Here is an 18889-nt window from a genome sequence, read left to right as displayed (position 1 = left end):
TGCTACATCTGTGCAATAAACTGAAAAAACCAGAAAGTGACAAATATATTAAAATAATTAAAAGTGAAGTCAGAAAAAGACACTTTTCTGCCATTTGCCCACAATGTGTAGCACAGGCTGTATCATGCACTGAAAGCCCCAACAATCAGTGTCCTGAAATTCGAGAATAGAAATCCCTCCCTCCTTCCCATGAAAGTCTGGACTTATTCCCAAATATTTTTAAAATGATTGGTTTAGTATAAGATCACAGCTAAAAAAGTTCTGCCAATCCTTCTATCAATTAACTATCATGGATGATCTTGCTGTTTTGTTATTAATACTAGGATTTAGACCACAGATTTGCCAATTACAAACCTCAGTATTTGCTCTCAGAGCCAGTCTCAGCCCAAAACCCCAGAGACTAAATGTTTCAAGCCCCTTAAAGTAAGCATAGAAGAAGCATGTTAAAATCTAGTGAAAAATCTCAAGTTTAAATTTTGTCTTACTTTTTTTCCTTTGTGATACAGGCATTTAACATCCAAAATTCATCTGTAAGCAATCAAAACCACAGGTGAAACACAAGAACAAAGGATTTACCTAGTGAGTCATCAAAGTGCTTTATTTTATAAAGCCTTGCTCATGTTTGGAGTGTAATCTAAGCACTAACATACACAATAATGAGTCTTCCTTGCCCTGTCCAAATAAACAGTTTATCAACAAGAGTGAGTGACAAAAATGCTACACAGACAAAAAGAATGCTTTGCTGTAAATGTTTAAAATGGTCTCAAATGTACACTCGTTGGCCGTAATTAAATATGTACTCTGAGTACCTTGTTTTTACTCCAGGGTCTCCCTGTGGCCTCATACCTTCAGAAGCTTCAGAAAACGAAACTTGGGTGAGAACATAGACAACCAGGGTGTTTAGGGAGAGGAGAAAAAAAAATAAAATCAAGCCACAGTACCAACTTATTTAAATACATACAATACAAAAGTATACACATACATTACAGTGCTGCAGACATCACTAAGTCAAACGTAACAAAAATCCCTGTGGGAATGGTTGGGGAAAGGAAGAAAAATTAGTACACAGCAACAGGGGTAGTATTGCCTTTGGCCACTGGAAGTGTAATTAAGGGGCTGCTGTTGCAGGGGCTCCTCTGAAGGGAACCACAACACAGGTTATGCAGAGTTGCAGGCTGAGCAGCACTGACACTGGTTATGGAGAAGGCATGCTGGCACTCCTGATCCCAGTTAGAAATGATGAGAGGGAGGGTTGACTTCTCTTATGTTGCCTACAAAATCTAACAATTTCAATAAAGAAATTTTAAAGGCACAGCTTTAGCACAGTGTATAAGTAGATAAACTTTTAAGCATATGTAAATTTGTCTCTTTCAAGCATGGAGTCTTTCAGGGAAAAATACAAGAGGAGAAGGAATACAATGTTGTTTAAAAATTTTAAACAAGTTAAACATGATCAGCACAGTTTCAGGCAATGTACTATACAATCAAAATTGAGTAAATGGTAGGACAGGTCATTTTGATGCTGAAAGACAACCTTGGGAAAAATCCCTCCAAAATATCCTTTCTCATTTTATTGTAAAAGAGTCTATCATGGAGGTGAGCGAGACATTCACTTCAGTACACTACTGCATATTACCTCTTGGAAGATGACAAACATTACTTCATTTGTACTGCAAAATAACTTTACATGTAAACTCAAAAGTCTTATATTGTACACGGCTCTGAAATTCAGAAATATCCCTGCTTTCCTAATAATGTAAACAGTAAAATTCAGGGTTCATTTTTCAAGGGATAATCTATAATAAAATACTGCTATTTCAACAGTACAACATAAGCATTTAAACTTCAAATTCCCAGTAAATTACAAGGGAATGGAATTTCTATCAGTGTGCACATCTTTCAGGATGGGTAGAAGATGGAGCTACTATTGCCCAAAACTATGCACTTCTTCAGATAAACTACTTTTACACTTGTAACATTATTAGTTCCTATATTGCAAGAATATAAAACAAATGAAAACTTCAGGTAACAAAGAGAAATAAGCAAAGTTTTCCCTTAATGTAAGTTTACTATAGCAAAAATGTACACATAGCATGAATGATGTTAGCTCTTTGTAAGGTAAGAGATGCCAGCTCTCAGATGTCTGAGAGGCTGAACTTCCTGATGCAATGTGCTGAAAAAGAAGACAAAAAAGATAGGGAGGAAAGAAAAGGACAAAACCCAACTGCCAGGAACCAAATGGGAAAAGCCTCCGGCACCAAGGGCTGTTGCAGCTGTGTTTTTAAGGAGTGCCAGTGTGCAGGGTGTAACATTCGCAGTAAGGTCTTCATTATTATCACCATCACCATCATCATGAAGAATACTGTCATGTATCTTTTTTCAAAATATAAACTGATCCACAGTTTACAGTTTGATATCAATATTGTAGATTTAACATGCATTTACTCTTCCCCATCCCCACCCCACACCTCTTTGCTCATTTATTCCATTTCAGCTGGTAGCATCAGAGTATTACTGTCACAGTGCACTCTGAGTAAGCTGTTCTATTTATTTAAATTATTTTAAATTTTTTTTGCACACACAAAAGAGTCAGAAATAGCTAGAACTATGCTGGGAATATCAGGCAGCTGTTAAAGCGAGTACTCCACCCCACTTCAGTCATCTTTGCCAGCAGATGTAAACAAAGGGGTTGCTTTCTGTAAGGTGAGTGCTTCTCTGAGTTCCTTTTTTTCCCTACAATGTAGCCATTGCTGCTGTCCCCAGGTCTTGTGTCTGTCCTATGTAACATGATAGGTTACGTCAAGATGTTGGCAATAAAGTCCAAGAAGCGCTTTGAATACTGTTCTGGATTAACAGTTGAAATTTCTGCACCAGCCTATACAGAGAATTGGGACAAGAGAAGAAAGAACCAGTGTTTTAGTTGATGCTTTTGTCATTGAAAATGTTAATAAATTTCATGTTTCAGTTTTCTAGAACCAGAGACTAGAAACGCAAACTGTAAATTTTGACCCACAAGCAGAATCTCACTGGTGCCTTTTTAGGCTTCACAGCAGGACACTGATAATCAGTGCTCATCCCTGTGACAGCTATCATCCATTTCTGAAAAATTTTCTTTTTACTTTCCATGCTTCTCTTTACTTTCATTGTACTTCAGTCTTCTATATGAATTTTTACAGCACATTAGCCATGCTACCCACTGATTCACCAGCAGATTCTGGTCCCTAGAGCAGCAGTGCCTTCACACAGAGAAGACTGAATTGCCATCCTTACACCTGGCATGTCAACAGTTGTGTAACACATATTGTTATCTGAATGCTACACAGCCTCATTTGAAATACATGGTAAGAGTAACACTTTTTCAATGTTTATGCATTTAAATCTGGTCTCACTGAATAAGCCATACAATTGTTATTTCAATGAAGTAATGATTTCATTAATATTTTTATTTGAGTTTTTCAGAGCCTTACCCACGTTTTTATTTATATTTTCCTGTTTTAGAAAAGAGACAAGTTGCATGCATGCAATTAATGAATGAACTTCAGTGTCATGTGGCTCAGGATGAAGACAGAGAAATAAACAAAATGAATGTATGAAAGTAATGAAGTTCTGCAGTAAGTTCTAAGCCCAATCAGCTTCAATAATCATAGCTGTTGCTCACAAAATATTTCTATCTGTTATTTAAGCCAGAAGTGTGAATTTTTAAAGTCTGCTACTTTCAAAGTTCAGTAATAATTGCCAGATAATGGCTGCATATGATCTGCATCAACCTTCAGCTGCCCAGAAAGCAGAAAGTAATGAAAGCATTGCTTTAGAGAGACAAAACATACCTCCTACAGGCCTTTGCAGGTCATATCATTCTCTACTGTAACTAAAAAGCCCAGAGCCCTTTGCCTAAAATTTCTCACAATGCCCTGACCCTTTAGACACTTAGACACAGGAGGGATTTAAGCCTCATGAATGAATATGCTCTTTTTAAGAAGTTTATGAAATTTAAATGTTAAACACCAAAGGAGTGATAACAGTAGACATAAATCATAAATCTGGAAGACTGGGCTGTTTCACCATGGTTCTTTGGTGTCTGCTGCTAAGTAGTAATTTCAGTCAAAATTAAATAATGGCAGTCAAGCAGAAGCCTTCACTGAACAGTCTCTGAGTATTTACTATGTAAATGAAATTTTCATGCCTGATTTTGTAAATTGCACTTTTTTTTCTGAAGAAGTCTTCTAGAGTGAGCCATGTTATATGTTGAAGAAGTAACTTTCAGCAGGCTGTACCAAACAATGAAACCATCACTCGGGCCCTGCATCTGAAATTAGATTCATGACAGCTTTCATAGAGTGGTGAACAGCTTTGTTTGCAAGAATAAGGTGCAAATCTCACAAATTTAGGACAGTCTTAAAAAGCATCTCACTAGAGCTCTCTGTGGGTGAGAAAGCTGGGCACACAGCTGAAAAAGGAGTTCCACTATCAGTATGTAATGTAGGATTTATTTCCCCTCTCCTAGCTTTACTGAACTGTCCCCTACCAGGGCACTAAACAAAAACAGGAATATAAATGAGTAAGAGGAAGAAATCAACACAGATACTTACCCCATGCTTTACTGTCTTTGCAGCATGGGCAGCTTTCTTTTTTGCATCATAATGAGTAAGAATGTCAATAATGGCCATGAAGTACACCTCCTTCCTGGGAGCATCTGCCAACAGCAAACAGGGCAGTAAGAAGGACTTCTGAAACATCTTAACAACGGGTTCTAACAAAGGAGACTTGGTACAACTCAATCAGCAGCTAAGACAGGTCAATGTCAGTCATAATCAAGATGTGTAAAAAGCACAAGCTTAAGCTGTCCTTAATTCAGAGTTTAACTGAACTCATATATAATGCAAAATCCCCTAAATGAGTGTAAAACAAAAAGCTAGCATACAGAAATAGAAATTATTGCTCAGTTAAGGTAACATGGATTTAATCTTTGTGGAAAAACTATGAAGTTTTATATGAAAGGTAATGCTTCTGTGTCAACAAAGAGAATTACAGAATAAACTAGGCTGGAAAAGGCCTTTGATATCATCAAGTCCAACCTATGACCTAACACAAGGCACTGAGTGCCATGTCCAATCTTTTTTTAAATGTGTCCAGGGATGGTGACTCCACCATGTCCCTGGGCAGACAATTCCAGTGCCCAATCACACTTTCAGTGAAGAATTTTTTCCTGACATCTAACCTAAACTTCTCTTGGTGCAACTAAAGATCATATTTTCTTTATCAATCAAACCACTCTTTGTCAATGCTTATAAAAAAAAGAAAAGGTAACTTTCCTATATTGAACAGCCACAGGTACCCAGTTATACTTAATTTTACACACTAACATTAAACTCAGTTTTAAGCTTCTTACATACTCCTTATGAAGACTTTCTTAGTTGCAACATAGAAATTGGGTATGACTGCACAAATTTTCAAAAAGCAATGAAAAAAAAGAAATATAACTTGGAACACCGCTTTTCTCATTCTTTTTACACTGTGTTTAACAGTGTTATCTGCCAGAAAAGACCAATTATAGTTACTAGACTTTCTGAAAGGGATGAAAACCCCATGAATTAAATGCTGAAGAACTGGTGAACCAGAATAGCTAAGCATTATGGAAATCTTCTTCTTTCTGCTACCACCAAAGAGCAAATTTCCTTTTCCACATAGTCAACTTGTTTTTCAGTTTATATTTGCCTTTACATGTTTGTGAAGACTTTAGAATTCTGATGCAAGGATCAAACCACCTTAACATAGAAATATTTCTTACTGCTTACTTTCATGGGATTTTATTCCATAAACATCAATAGCTGGATCAAACTCCCCTGGAGCCAAAGGCAGTGAGCTGTTCAGTGTATTTCCTGGACTGTCTGGAGGGGTTCCAATAGGGTGGGTCCCATCACTTTCACCTTCCTCTTCTCCATCATTCTCTTCACACTCTACTTCTTCCTGTTCAGCTCTTTCAACATCATGAATTCCAACCAGCAAGCTGTAGTCCATGAGTTTTAACTGAGCAAGGAACTAGAAAGTGATAATAAGCATTCTATCAATATTGCTGAAAAACATAAGCTCCACTTACAAAAAGGTGTCACCAATTGAGAATAACTTCTAAGACAATTCTGAGAGAGAGCAAAGGGAAGATTAAGTGCTAAAGCTGGCAAAGAGATACCTGATTTTACTAAAATGTATTAGCAGCACAGAAATTACCTGAAACTTATTCTGTAGCCCACTCTTCCAAAAGCCTCAGGGAAAAAAAAATCTGTGATTAGTGAAGACCAGTGTGCCTGCAAGCCAACAACTGTTACTCCGGACTCATGTTTCAGTTCAATTAGATTCATAGAACAGCCTGGGTTGGAAGTGACCCCCAATGACCATCAAGTGAACTCTTGGCCCTGTTGTACAGAAACATCCCCCAGAGTCACACCTTGTGCCTGAGAATATTGACCAAATGCTTGTTGAACTCTGTCAGGCTTGGTGCTGTGGCACCCCCCTCTCTGGCCTCCTTGGACAGCTGCCTTGTGTTGTGGTGCCCAAACCACACACAGCACTTGAGGTGGGGACTGCTCTGTCACTGCTCAGTGTCCAGAGCAGCCTCTGTGCTATCAGGTGTAGAGCATGCTATGATCTGATGCTGAACCCAACCTCTTAATCCCTTTTAAGTCTTATTAAAGAATCATAAAAAACGTTCAAATATTCTTGCAGTGGAAAGCTGGGAAGTTTCACACCCTGAAGACATGAAATGATGCTGTGTTCTCTTCACTGTGACAGGCTCATGATTCACATCACGAAAGCAAAACATGTATGTGAATGAAAGGGTGGTTTTGAATAAAGAATAAGGATAGGAGATTTTAGGAAACTGAAAGATAAATACAAACAAAGAGTATGTACAAAGAGTATGTACAAAGAGATATGTACAAACAAAGAGTTATTTTAGTTGAGGAGAACAGCATAAGGCAGAAAGAGGGGGATGGAAATAAGGAAAGTATAAAAGCAGAAAAATGGGGTAAACAGCTCAAGGGGGCAAAGGACAGGCAGGACAGAGCTGTGCTGCAGCTTAAAAGCAGCATTGTGATTTCAAGCTTGTGAAACCCATGCTTATGGTATGCAGAGAAAATGGCTGAAAATAAAAATTGCTACAGTTTTTATAAACTCTAAGTGGTTACAAAAAGGAAGTCAGAGCAGACCAGGACAGAAGGCATTCGAGCTAGATAGACTTTGGTACAGAGAGAGTGATAGGGATGAAAAAGGTAAAATACTGGGCAATGAGAAACTCCAGTTTGTCAAAATCTGATTCTGAGGAAAGAGGTGAGCTGGAGATAACTGTAAATTCAAGTGCTGGAAGAAATATTGTGAGATTGAGAGGAGGTTTTAAGAAGAAGAAGAAACTGGTTTTTAAAGATTTCAGTATCATTTATTTCAATATAATGAAACAATAGATTCTCCCAAGACTGGAAGAGATCTAAGTTTGAAGAGATGATACACAACAATATACAATACAAACAAATGAGACTGGCCAAAGGTAATGGGTGGAAGAACTCCAGGCATATTATTCACTACTTGGTAAATACAGGGGAAAAAAAATCTACTAATAATAATACAGAACAGTATGAAAGAGAATGGACTCTTGGGAAAAAAACAGTGAGCTACAAATTAGAAGAGAATGGCTCTTGGAAAAAAATGTGCTGTTGTTAAAAACAAAAAGACTTAGGGAGATCAGCAGCAGAAAAAAAATCTGATTTTAAATGGAAAAAATATGTAGTTTTTCTCAGGACACCTGCAATGGAATAAGGAGATGGGAAAACAGACAAGGGAACACCAAAACAGCAGTAATGACTTGTGTTTGAACATAGGAAGGGGACACAGGACTTGATTAGGAGAGAAATATTGAAACAAAGATTAATAAAAAACAACAACAGATATAAAGCTATATAGCTGAGAATGGTATCTCATGATACGTTTAACTATAAATACTGTCTGATAAGATAATCATATACTAAGTTTTGTGCATTTCTTCTCATTGTAGTGAAATGTGAGCTTTTACACACTGGTTACAAAGTGTGTCTATCTGTTATCCAATAAGGGCAAAAAGAACCAACAAAAGAAAAGCAAGGTTAAAGAATAGCTTGCCATTGTCAAAATCAGGAGCCAGATCACTTCACACTAGTGGTTTACATGGATATTAAACATTTCTCTGTATAAACTTCAAACCCATAAAACCAACCTCTCAAGTCATAATCTGGAATCTGCCATTATATTCCCAGTCTGGTAAATGATATAGATCATACACAATCTACTTTTCAGGGTAAGAAAGTATCTTACACATTCCTTCCACACACTTAAGATATTATCTTCAGCCTACTTGCTGTAAAAGCAGTAGTCAGCAACAGCAGCACATGTTAAAAGAGCATAAAATTTTAACCCAAATAAACTTATCTCTAGAGCTGTGACATCAGTAGAGCACAGTATTTTAAATCTAAAATAAACACACATTGATATTTCACAAAGTATTTATGTTTTCATCATCCTCACCACCATAAATTTCCCATTGTTACTATGATGGGAAATTATATTTCCTCAGAAGCAAATTATTAGGTAAATTCTAAAGTAACAGTATTTTGTTTTGTACAACTAATGAGATAAAATCTGAAGAATTTGGAAAGTCAATTCACAGAGCTCTTTTGATATAAATAGCTGAAAGTCTTATTAAGTCACAGACACATTTTGCTACCAAGTCTTTTCCAAATCTGTCTTTTTACTTGAAAACAGATTTTAGGTTTTGAGTATAAAGCTGCAAAATACTGTGTTTAGGAAAAATATTTTAAATTATGCAAACTAATGGCAAGTTGTGTAAACAAGTTAGTCTGATATTTATTATTTGAACAAAATCAGTGAAAATGTTTCAATAAATTCATACATTAACACTTTTCTTTCAAGTATTTACTATATTCAGCCAAGTAAAATACAAATTTATATGAAAGACTACATTAGGGTAATGAGAATCCAATTACTGTATTTAGATTATTGAAGCACTCTACTGTTGTGATACTTAGAATTATTTAAAACTGGATTACTAACATGAAACAAAAAGGGCATGCACAGCTGTGAGCAGGGCAGATGCCCCTCCTCTGTTATGGACTACAGCCCACATTTGGCCTTAGCTCTGGTGGAGCTCCACCTGTAAAATACAACTAACAATACTCACCTCTCTCTCAGGGGCATTGGGAAGCACTAGGCTTGTAAAGCATTAAGTACTAAGCAGTACCAGCATTTTAACATCACATCATCAAGGCAGGAACAATGTATGGCAACCAGCTATGGCAGCAAGCCATTTATCACATCAGCAAAGCAGTGATCAACTCCTGAAAGTTTAAATTGTGTTTCATTTAAAACAGTCAGTTTTTACAGTTTTATAAACAAGAGCTTTTATTAATGAATTACAGGTATGATTTCCTGGGATATCCATAATTTGCCACACATTTTAATTACATGTAACTGAACAGGCACATTCTTACCTCAACATCCTTTTTGAGTTTCTCAAGGAACATCTTTTTGTTATTCTCATCAATATGAATCTTTTGGCCATCATTAATAAAATCATTGTCTTTGAACGTCGGCAGCTCTTTGGCCTGAAACAAACCAAAATTCCTGTATGAGCACGATTGTAAAGAGGAGTGCAGTGAAGCTGCTGGCCCGGTGCCTCCACGGCACACAGCTCTCCATAACTGCACCTACAGAGCTCTTTGCTCACCTTACCCCTCCTGGAACGGCCTGGAAGGAATGTGTTACCTGGGCAGCAAATGCAGCCAGGAAAAAAAGCTCCACTCAATACCACATTTACACCAAACACTGATTTGCATCCAGCTTCTTCCAAGATGTCATTTGTCAAAGGAACTGGCAGTAAGTGAAGTTAAAACAATCCCTCATAACAAAGGGCCTGCATCAGGTCTTACAGAGGAAGTCAGGATTGCATTTTGCACAACCACTGTGAATATTCACAAGTGCCTAATACCAAATAATCATTGGAAAGCATCAAATGAATATTGAATTATGAAATTCTGCTTAAAAGCAGCAAATGCCAGAGAAGACCACTGCCTCTTCAACATGTAATTAATAATCCTGATGTTGGAGCAACATGATTACCTTCATCTTCAACTCCCTCATGAAGTGATTTGCAACACCTCAAACAGGCTCTGTTTTTAATGGACAGTGACTGGAAGTCTACTCAGAAAGCCCCAGCAAACTGACAAACAAAAGAGTAGTTCCTTCAGGACATTTGGTCAAGCAAGCTAGAAGTAATACTTACTCCTGCAATCAGAGCTTTTAAAAAATTGGCCCATTAAGAGCAATGAACAGCCTTTCTCCCTGCCCCACCTTTAACCAATAGTATGGAAGAACAGGTTTCCTTTACAAGGAAAATGTTACAGAACAACCAGTGCTGCAATTCCTGTGAACTGTCAATGGTCAAGAACTAGCGAGTACCCTGAATAAAACAATTTCCCCTTAATCTGAAAGTCCTTCTCCTAGGAATAAAAGGAAGCTAACAGCCTGCAGGAATGTCCTCCATAAGTTTAACTAGTCAGACATTGCTTATAATCTTACTGGAGATGGTATTTTTCATGAAGTTTATTTTCTTCCTATGAAACAGCAAGGAAAAGAACCTGAGAGCTTCTTTCCTCTACTCCCAACAGGTATATCTTGGAAAGCACAGCATTAAAATGTGAGCACCACAGCAGACTCTGGGAGGTCCTTATAGATCTTCACAATGGCTAAAAGATTTTTTTGCTGTTGGGCTGCGTGCACTGAGGTGGCCAAAATATTCAGTTCCCCAGCTGTCCAAATTAATTTTTTTGACCTAGAATTTGTGAATTGCTTGAGATCCCACAATGCTACTTTTGTTTAGAAAAATGATCCTTTTCTTCCAATAACTGCTCAAAACCACTTGAGAAATTAGTAACATTGTAACAGTTACAAATCCATTATTAAATTCATAGCATCCCAATATCTATGAAGTTTGAAAAAAAAAAAAGGTCCTAGTCTGGCTGAACTGAATTATTATTGTCTTGCATTTAGAACACTCTGATACATTAAAATACCCTCTAATAGTGATCCTCTATTTATATTTTAAAAAAACCCAACAAAGCAAACACCTAAGCTGATGAGATGGAGCTAGAACCATTCATCTGTCCCAGAGTCATTCAGCAGTGCTCTCCTGCTTTACTCAAAAACAGTGCTGGACACTTTCTGAAGCTCACAATGAATTGTTTACCACAATTGTTTACCACATATTGTTTACCACAGTATGACTGCACAGTGCACCATGATGTTCTTTCTGGCCTACTCAGTAAGAGGTTTAGGACAAAAAGGAGCAGGGGTAACATCAGATAAGCATTCCAGGCTAACAGCTGTAGAGATTACCATACTCAATTGAGCAGAGTGTCCCATGGACAGGGCTAATTGCACAGAGGCAGGACTGTGGATCCAGGGATGTTGCCAACACTGGAGGATGGAATCCAGCGCGTGGGATGCTTAAGAATGGAGAGGAGATTTGGATGAAATAATTTAAGATGAAGCAATAATGAAAAGAATGCAGGAAACCAAGCTTCCTTTATTTTTAGCCCAAAATCGCTTAAAAAAATCCCCCAGATTATTTTTCCACCTAGTATACCCAAGTTATTGATTAAATTAGGCAGAGGTTAAAGTGAAACAAACCCATTAACACAGAACCCCCCCCTGCTAGTGCTGTTTAAAGCTGGAGGGTGAGCACAGAGGGGGGATGTGCTGTGGTTAAGATGCTGAGATGCTTGTTTGCCTCCAGGCTGTGCCGCAGGCTGCCCGCAGAGCACAGCCCAGCCACACCGCGGGGCTGCCAGGGGACGCTGCCTCGCCACTGAGGACAGTCCTGTGGTGGCAAAAATAAACTCAAATTACAAGCAGCGTCTTCTTTGGAAGATGCTAAGGCTGGTAAGCCAGTTGTGCAAGTGCCATACTTCACTTTAACCTTGTCTCTAACCTATTTTTAATAGAAGTGAACTAGCAAAGCTGATCTGCTGCAGTTCTTGCCTGCCAAGACCCAAGGGGCACTCCCAAGGACGTTCTGGGCAGTGAGTCAGCACTCCCAAAAAGCCAGACTTCACTGCCATGGATGCAGGTTCCCCCAGACCACGATCATCCCTCTGACAATATTTATCTGAGGTAATCTTTATTCACCCAAATACCCATAGTTATAAAGACTTGGCAAGTGTAGAACCATGCAAGTTAAAAGGCAGTTCTGAAGCAAGTGAAGAAGAAGGACAAAGTAAAAGCAGTGGATCCCATCTAAGCAAATGAAACTAAAAAGCCCTGTGTCAGTGGTTGCCCTCACTACATTATTTGCATGATGCCTCCCAGCCTATTCTCCTCCCTCTTTCTAGGTGCTACTAGACAAAGACCTTTTTCTGGTGTACTAGGCAATATTATTCTCCCCAGTTATTTGAAGCTGAATAGTCCCAGGATACTGGTGCAGTCCCACATATTACTAATGACAGACACTGGTAGAAGTGCTTCTCGTAGCACTTTAAATGAAATTTGTCTTAAAATTGATTTGTGAATTTAAGAACCAAAGCCTATGAAATATTCAACTAGGAGGGGCTCTTGTAGTTATGCTGAATTAATAACACATTCGTTCATGCTGAAAAATCCCACTATGTAATTTCTTACATGCTGAAATAAACACAAATAGAATCACATTGTGGCAGTTTAGAGCATTATCTGAATTGAAAAAAATTGAGGTTTTGCTTTAATGAAACAATTGATATGGTTAATTTTTTATGATGTCTCAAATATTTCCAATGAAGCAAAATCCTTGTTGGAAAATGATTCTCCTAGAATGTAATTCATTATAATGAACATATTACTGTCATTAAAGAACTAAATATTTTAAGAGCTGCACAGGAGATGAGCATCTAACTACTTCCACTAAATTAATAATAGATTTTCTTTCTGAACCACCTCCACTGTTTTTAATCTCCTACTTAAAGATGCAAGAAAGGCACAACAGATTTTACAAATATAAAATATCTATTAAAAAAGCATGTTATCAGCACACTTCAGGTTTGCATTCCAAAGTTTGCCATGGTCACAGAGAATTTTAATGGCAGGAAGATTTCACTGCCTTTGAAAGGCTGAAAAAATCAATAAAGATTTCTTAGTAACTAAGATGACAGAATGTGCAAAGCCTCATTCAAAATAAAAGTATAGTGTAAGAGCTGATACTGTTTGAGTTTAAAAAGAACCAGGTGAAGCTTTATTTCTATGAACATGGTAACAGTTTTTGTTTATTTCTTAGGACATCTCAATTCAGCATCCTATCCTAATGAGTTGAAGTGAATATCAGCAGTTTTGTTTCCCCCAAAGAGATTTTGCATACCTCATGACAACAAAAATAATGGTCACAGCTAACATTAATGCTGGCAATTTTGGAAGCAGCTTGATAAAACAGCTGTAGGTCAGGTAAGTTTCCAAATAAGTGATTGAAAAAGGAAAAACGACTAATTGTCCTCATGATTTGGCAGCAATTTCTTATCTAACAAAGACAAGATTTAGATTTTAGGAGAAATGTTGCATAGCAGCCTTATTTTTTTCTCTGGAACTAGCCACAAGTCACATTATTCATGCAGCTAATCATGGAAAAATTTGGCTTACAACTTATAACTTTTGAAAATTATGTAAAACATCTGCCAAGAGTGAAGGTCCACACCCTGGGCTTTTTAAACAGCAAATGACCCACATACACCTTCGTTTTTTAAAGTACTGGGCTCACCAGCAGATATGGAAGGCAGTGTTTGGGAAAAAAAGGCTATACTACTAAATATAGTTTGTAATAATTTGGAACAGGTGATTTTGAATTGAATCAAAACTCTGGAGTCACTAGATCTACAAGAGGGAAGAATAACTTCCTTTAGAATTACGCAGTTTCTTGCCTCCAATAGTTCTGTGAGCTGGATCCCAACTTTTGTTGTACAAATTGCCTTGCCCTAGACAGGGGCTCCCATATGAAGTGTCTGCAGCTCAACTTACAAGTCCGTAAAAGGCAGCGGAAATACAGCTGTAACCCCAAAATAGTGTTTGAGGGTAAACACTGGAATGACTTTAGCCAGTACAACAAGCATTTTCTGTAGAAAAAAAAGAATTGTGCAGGATGCTGTAGAAGGGTTAAGTACTCAAGCATGTACCAAAATAGAAACTGTCTTTTCAATGCTCAAGGAAATGCATCCAGAATTATCCCTAGCATTAATGTCTTCCTGCTGCAAAATGAACATGTAACATATAAAATGCAACACAAAATTCCCCTGTTATTTTTTAAATTCTTTTAACATATGGAAAGCAGACTTCTAAACAAAAATGAAACAAAACACTCCCACCCCTCAAAACCATACAAGGGCAAACTAGTGATTTATTTTGAAAAACTGTAATGGGGTTGGTGTCACAATAAGGCTAAATGCTGAAATCAAAACCCTGAATGTCTCTCCCTATCTTTGGAGTATGATGTTTTGAAAAGTATAATATCTGTACATTGCAATGTTTAGATTTATTTCACAGATAAGTATCAGACACTTCACAAGTCTCTTGTGTGAGATCAGCACAAAAAGTGGACTGAAATCACTAATTAAAGTACAAAAATGTTCTGAAATTAGTAATTCTAAAACAGCAGGAAAAAACAGGTCAGATGTTGGAATGATCTCCCTTAAATAATGTTTTACATAGTGACACGAAAAGTAAAAAAACCTGAGTCAAGACTGAATGATCTTGTTCCTATCTTCCTCTACTAAAGCCCCTCTTCCTTAGGTTATACTTTCCTCTCAGAAATCAGTTAATTACTATATGCTGTAATATATAAAGTTAAACACAAAGTTAACATCCAGTGATAACTTCCAATCTAATTATCACAGCTATGTACTTTGCATACAATTTAATTAAGATGTAACATAGCTATCAAGTATGGCAATCTTTTTCTCAAAAGAAACTTGAATAGAAAATCCTTTATTTAATTGTATTGACTATAATTTTACTGCACTTGTGAATGGTGATTTGTGAAACAGCACATACTACAGAGGTGGCAATGCAACCAGTTTTAGATTGATTTAAAAACACATGATAATCTCTGAAATTGCTTGAGAAAGATGAAATGTGGTGGGCACCAGTTCAGTTAGGATTTATTTTTCTTCTTCAAATTTCTTTCTGAACTGCTCACTCAGAAGCAAGAGCTTAGATTCTTTTATCAGTACAAGTAGACTCAGCTGTTACTGCTAATTTGATCTTGTACTGCAAGTATGGCATAATTGTGAGCAGCTAGACTGCCTGGGGAGTTCTGCATTATCCTCATTTCACTTGAGAGGGCAAAATTGTCCCAAGAATGAATAGAAAATGCCCACTGTTAAAATAATAAAAATTTTAAAAAGAGTAGTAAAGCCCAAAAGGTCAAAAGGAGCAGCTGTCAGAATTTGACAACTGTTGAAACATCCTGTTCTTTTAAAATCCAAGGCATCTGTACCTGTATGTTATGATACATGTTGCCAAGAAAGTGATGTCTTTATTATTAAAAGTATAATTTCTAAAACAAATGAAAGGCATTGTGTGTTAAGGTGAAATTTAAGGGATTGGTGCTTGTTTCTGCACTGATTATCACAAAACATTGAAATGACAGTTTTGGAACTGCTCATCCATATGTTAGGATATTAAACAGCTGATGACAGTCAAACAGAAGGTAAACTGCAAACAGGATGGAAAAGTACCACTCTCAATCAGGCAACTTTTCATCCTAAAAAACTGATTTAAAACATGTTTGAATAGTAATATCTCTTTTACACTACTAAGCTAATGAAGAATTATACTATTTTCTCTGATTTCTTATCCATTAAATCTTTTTGCATAATGTCTCTTCTTTATTAATTGAGTAAATAACTTTTAGTTTGATAGGAAGAAGATTCAAGTACAGAAATTTCACCAAATTTGCCTTTACAAAGTAATTTATCTATAATTTACAGTCTGCATTAGAATGTGACTGAAAGACTTGCTCTTCTGTTTTCTGTCTTTTGCAGCTTTAAGAGAAGTAAATGTATAATGCCTAATATTCTGAAAACCATTTGATTACTTGAATGTTGTAATTTGAAACTTGATATGAATGACTTAAAAGCCCATTTAAAAACCAGGCATTGCCAGACAATTTAGCCATACATTTTAGTACCAAAAGCTTCCTTTATTACTCTCACATGTGAATAGCCATACAGTTACAATAACTAATTATACTGCCACTAATTGAAATTTATTAATATTAATGTCATTTCAAGATAAAAATAATAAATTGATTATTTAGCTTCCATCTGGCTAAAAATTAGCTAATAATTTACTACACAGCTCAGGTTTTCAGATTGTCTGGTTTGTTTAATCCCTATGGGCAATTCGTTCTATGATAGGAGATACCAAAATCTCTTTGGAGAATTTGTTAAAACACCTTCCCTCCTTCCCTTCTAGTCAAACCTTTCTAGTTGTTTTCAAATCTTAAGATTGATTTGAGATTTTCACAGATGACAAGAAAAAGTTTGAAACACTGACATCTATTTAAGAAAAAATGGAAGTAAAAAACCATGCTACAGGGCTCCACTTGCCACTCAGGAATAATGGATCATCTACATATTCAGGTCAACAGAGTCCTCAGGCCCTGGAATCAGTGGCACATGTGCAGAGATACCTCTCATGACAGCAGCTCTTTGGCACTGCTCAGAGTTTCAGAACCAAACTTCCCTTGTCTATTCATATAAATATACAACACCCTTTTTATCTAAACCTAAAAGCTGTGTGTTAGATTTGAGTACTCTAGGTGAGTAAATCTGTTGTCATGCCTACTGCAGGAGATTCAGATCATAGTGATGACAAACCTTCTGAACATCTCCAGTGCACAGGGAAAATGTATCCTGGCCCTTTCAAATCAAACAGCAGACTCCAGAACTTAAACAAAACCCATGAAATAAACAAAATACTAATTCTCCCTTGTTTGAATCCCTAAGAGTCTCAAAGTCTAAAATGATGTTCCCTCTATGAATGTAGAAGGCTACCCAATAATTTCCTTTCTTAGCAATCTTTTTTTCTGAATGCAAGCTTGTCACTTCCCTGCTGCATTGCACTGGCTTTGAGGGGAATGCTGAGTGACAGAAAGCTGCTTCCAAAGCCTCAGACTGTGTGCTGACAACATCCATAGCCTTTGTGCAGCTCCATCCCCAAGAAGTCACACCATTAAAATAGCACAATAAGAATTAGGGGGATAAGGCTTTTATACATTATTTTCAGAGAAGTATTCACAATCAAAGGAAAAGTTCTAGATGTGAAGTTGATAAGAATTTTTGTTATCTGCCTTATGGAAGTTATGATTTCACATTAGATTTACAGCATAATTGTTTTATGCAGTTATATAAAACAACCCACATTTGTTTAATTTTATCTATAGCAAATTCTATAGTAATTCTGCCATGAACTTACAAAGGAGCAAAATTAAGGCACTGTTTCTTTAAGGTTCTCACTCAATGTATTAACTACAATATACATGTACTATTATTAATCTATCTATTATTATGAGGCATATTCCAGAGATTGCTCAAAACTACTTTGCTAAACATCTGTATAGTATCAGATCCTGTATAGTGACCATACATAATATTTTTAAATTTTTATGTTACTAGTCCAAGCATTTATGTTGCAACCTGAAGCAGTCCAATCCAAATAATTTGTCCTCATCCTTTCTATCAGATTATTTTAATAGTACAGCAGAGGTTTTCAGTGACATGAGGTATTGTTTCTAAGACACTGAAGGGTTACTTCCTGCACATTTAAAACACTATAGTTGCCACTAAACAAGAACAAAAACAGATGACAAAAGAAAGAAAAGAGAGCATTCAAGACATGATCTTGAGGGCCTGGTACAGCAGAAGAGAGCTATTGCTGGCAATGGTAACTGCAGCTCACAGGTGGGGCTGTGGTACTGCCTAATGCTCAGAAGAATTTTAAGTGTTCCATCATGCTTTAGGAAAGGTGAAAAAACCTGCACAGAGTTTTTCATGCAGTGAGAACTGACAGCTACTGCACGTCCCTTACTCCTTTAGTGCAGCTGTGTGAACTGTAGAAGCCTCAGAGAGGCAGGTATGGCAAAACTACTGCTTAGGAGAAAAACAAATGATCTGAATGGAATTTGGGAACAACAGAAAATGATGTCTCTTAAGAGAACTATTGAATGAGCTCATGCTAATTCAGGAGGAATGTGCTTGAACAAATTAGGAAAACAAGGGCCATGGGTTGTTAGAGCTTGCCCAAATTTGAAATCTAAAACGTCTCAGATGATGGAGACTATGTTACACTTCCAATTATCTGTAGAATCTCCAGAGAAACCTCTCCTAAAATGCCATCTGGCTATTTTGCTAAAACCACAAAGAAAAACTGAGAACATTAAATTTTCCAAAAGAACTGAAGTTGGAGGTGAAGAAAAATAAAGCAATCTATTTCTGTTTAGAGCAAAGTTTCAGCCCAGAATTTGAGGGAGACTGTCTCTCATTACAGCTACATGTACATCTAAGTCTTCAGTCACTTGCTCATTTGTATGAGCTTTACATACCCAAGGGTTCTTATAATTCAAGGTTTGGTTCATCCTTGCACTCAGTTTAGAAGGGGTGTCCCATCACATAATTCCATTACTTCCATTACCTGAGTATTCATAAATCTCAATATTAAATAGGAAGAGAAAGAAGATGAAGAAGGAGAGAAGGGAACAGAGTTCAGATGTTTTCCTAGCACAGGGCAGGCCCTGAAGAAACTAAGAGAAGACAAAAGGAAAAGGAGGAGGAAGAGG

General features: G+C 37.0%; 1 protein-coding gene across 1 annotated transcript in view; it reads right to left on the bottom strand.

Moving 5' to 3' along the window:
• Positions 1-571: 571 nt before the first annotated feature.
• PIP4K2A (phosphatidylinositol-5-phosphate 4-kinase type 2 alpha) overlaps positions 572-18889 on the bottom strand; it is a 107761-nt gene continuing 89443 nt past the window's right edge. Inside the window, exons 7-10 of the mRNA XM_063150097.1 lie at positions 9531-9644; positions 5796-6039; positions 4590-4693; positions 572-2875 (exon numbers count right to left, since the gene is read on the bottom strand). Coding sequence (XP_063006167.1) covers positions 2795-2875; positions 4590-4693; positions 5796-6039; positions 9531-9644 — 543 coding nt within the window. The 3' untranslated portion in view covers positions 572-2794. The remainder of the gene's footprint in view (positions 2876-4589; positions 4694-5795; positions 6040-9530; positions 9645-18889) is intronic.

The sequence above is a fragment of the Melospiza melodia genome, chromosome 1 (genome assembly GCF_035770615.1).
Source record: "Melospiza melodia melodia isolate bMelMel2 chromosome 1, bMelMel2.pri, whole genome shotgun sequence".
NCBI lineage: Eukaryota > Metazoa > Chordata > Aves > Passeriformes > Passerellidae > Melospiza > Melospiza melodia.
This window is presented reverse-complemented; position numbering and strand designations above follow the sequence as displayed.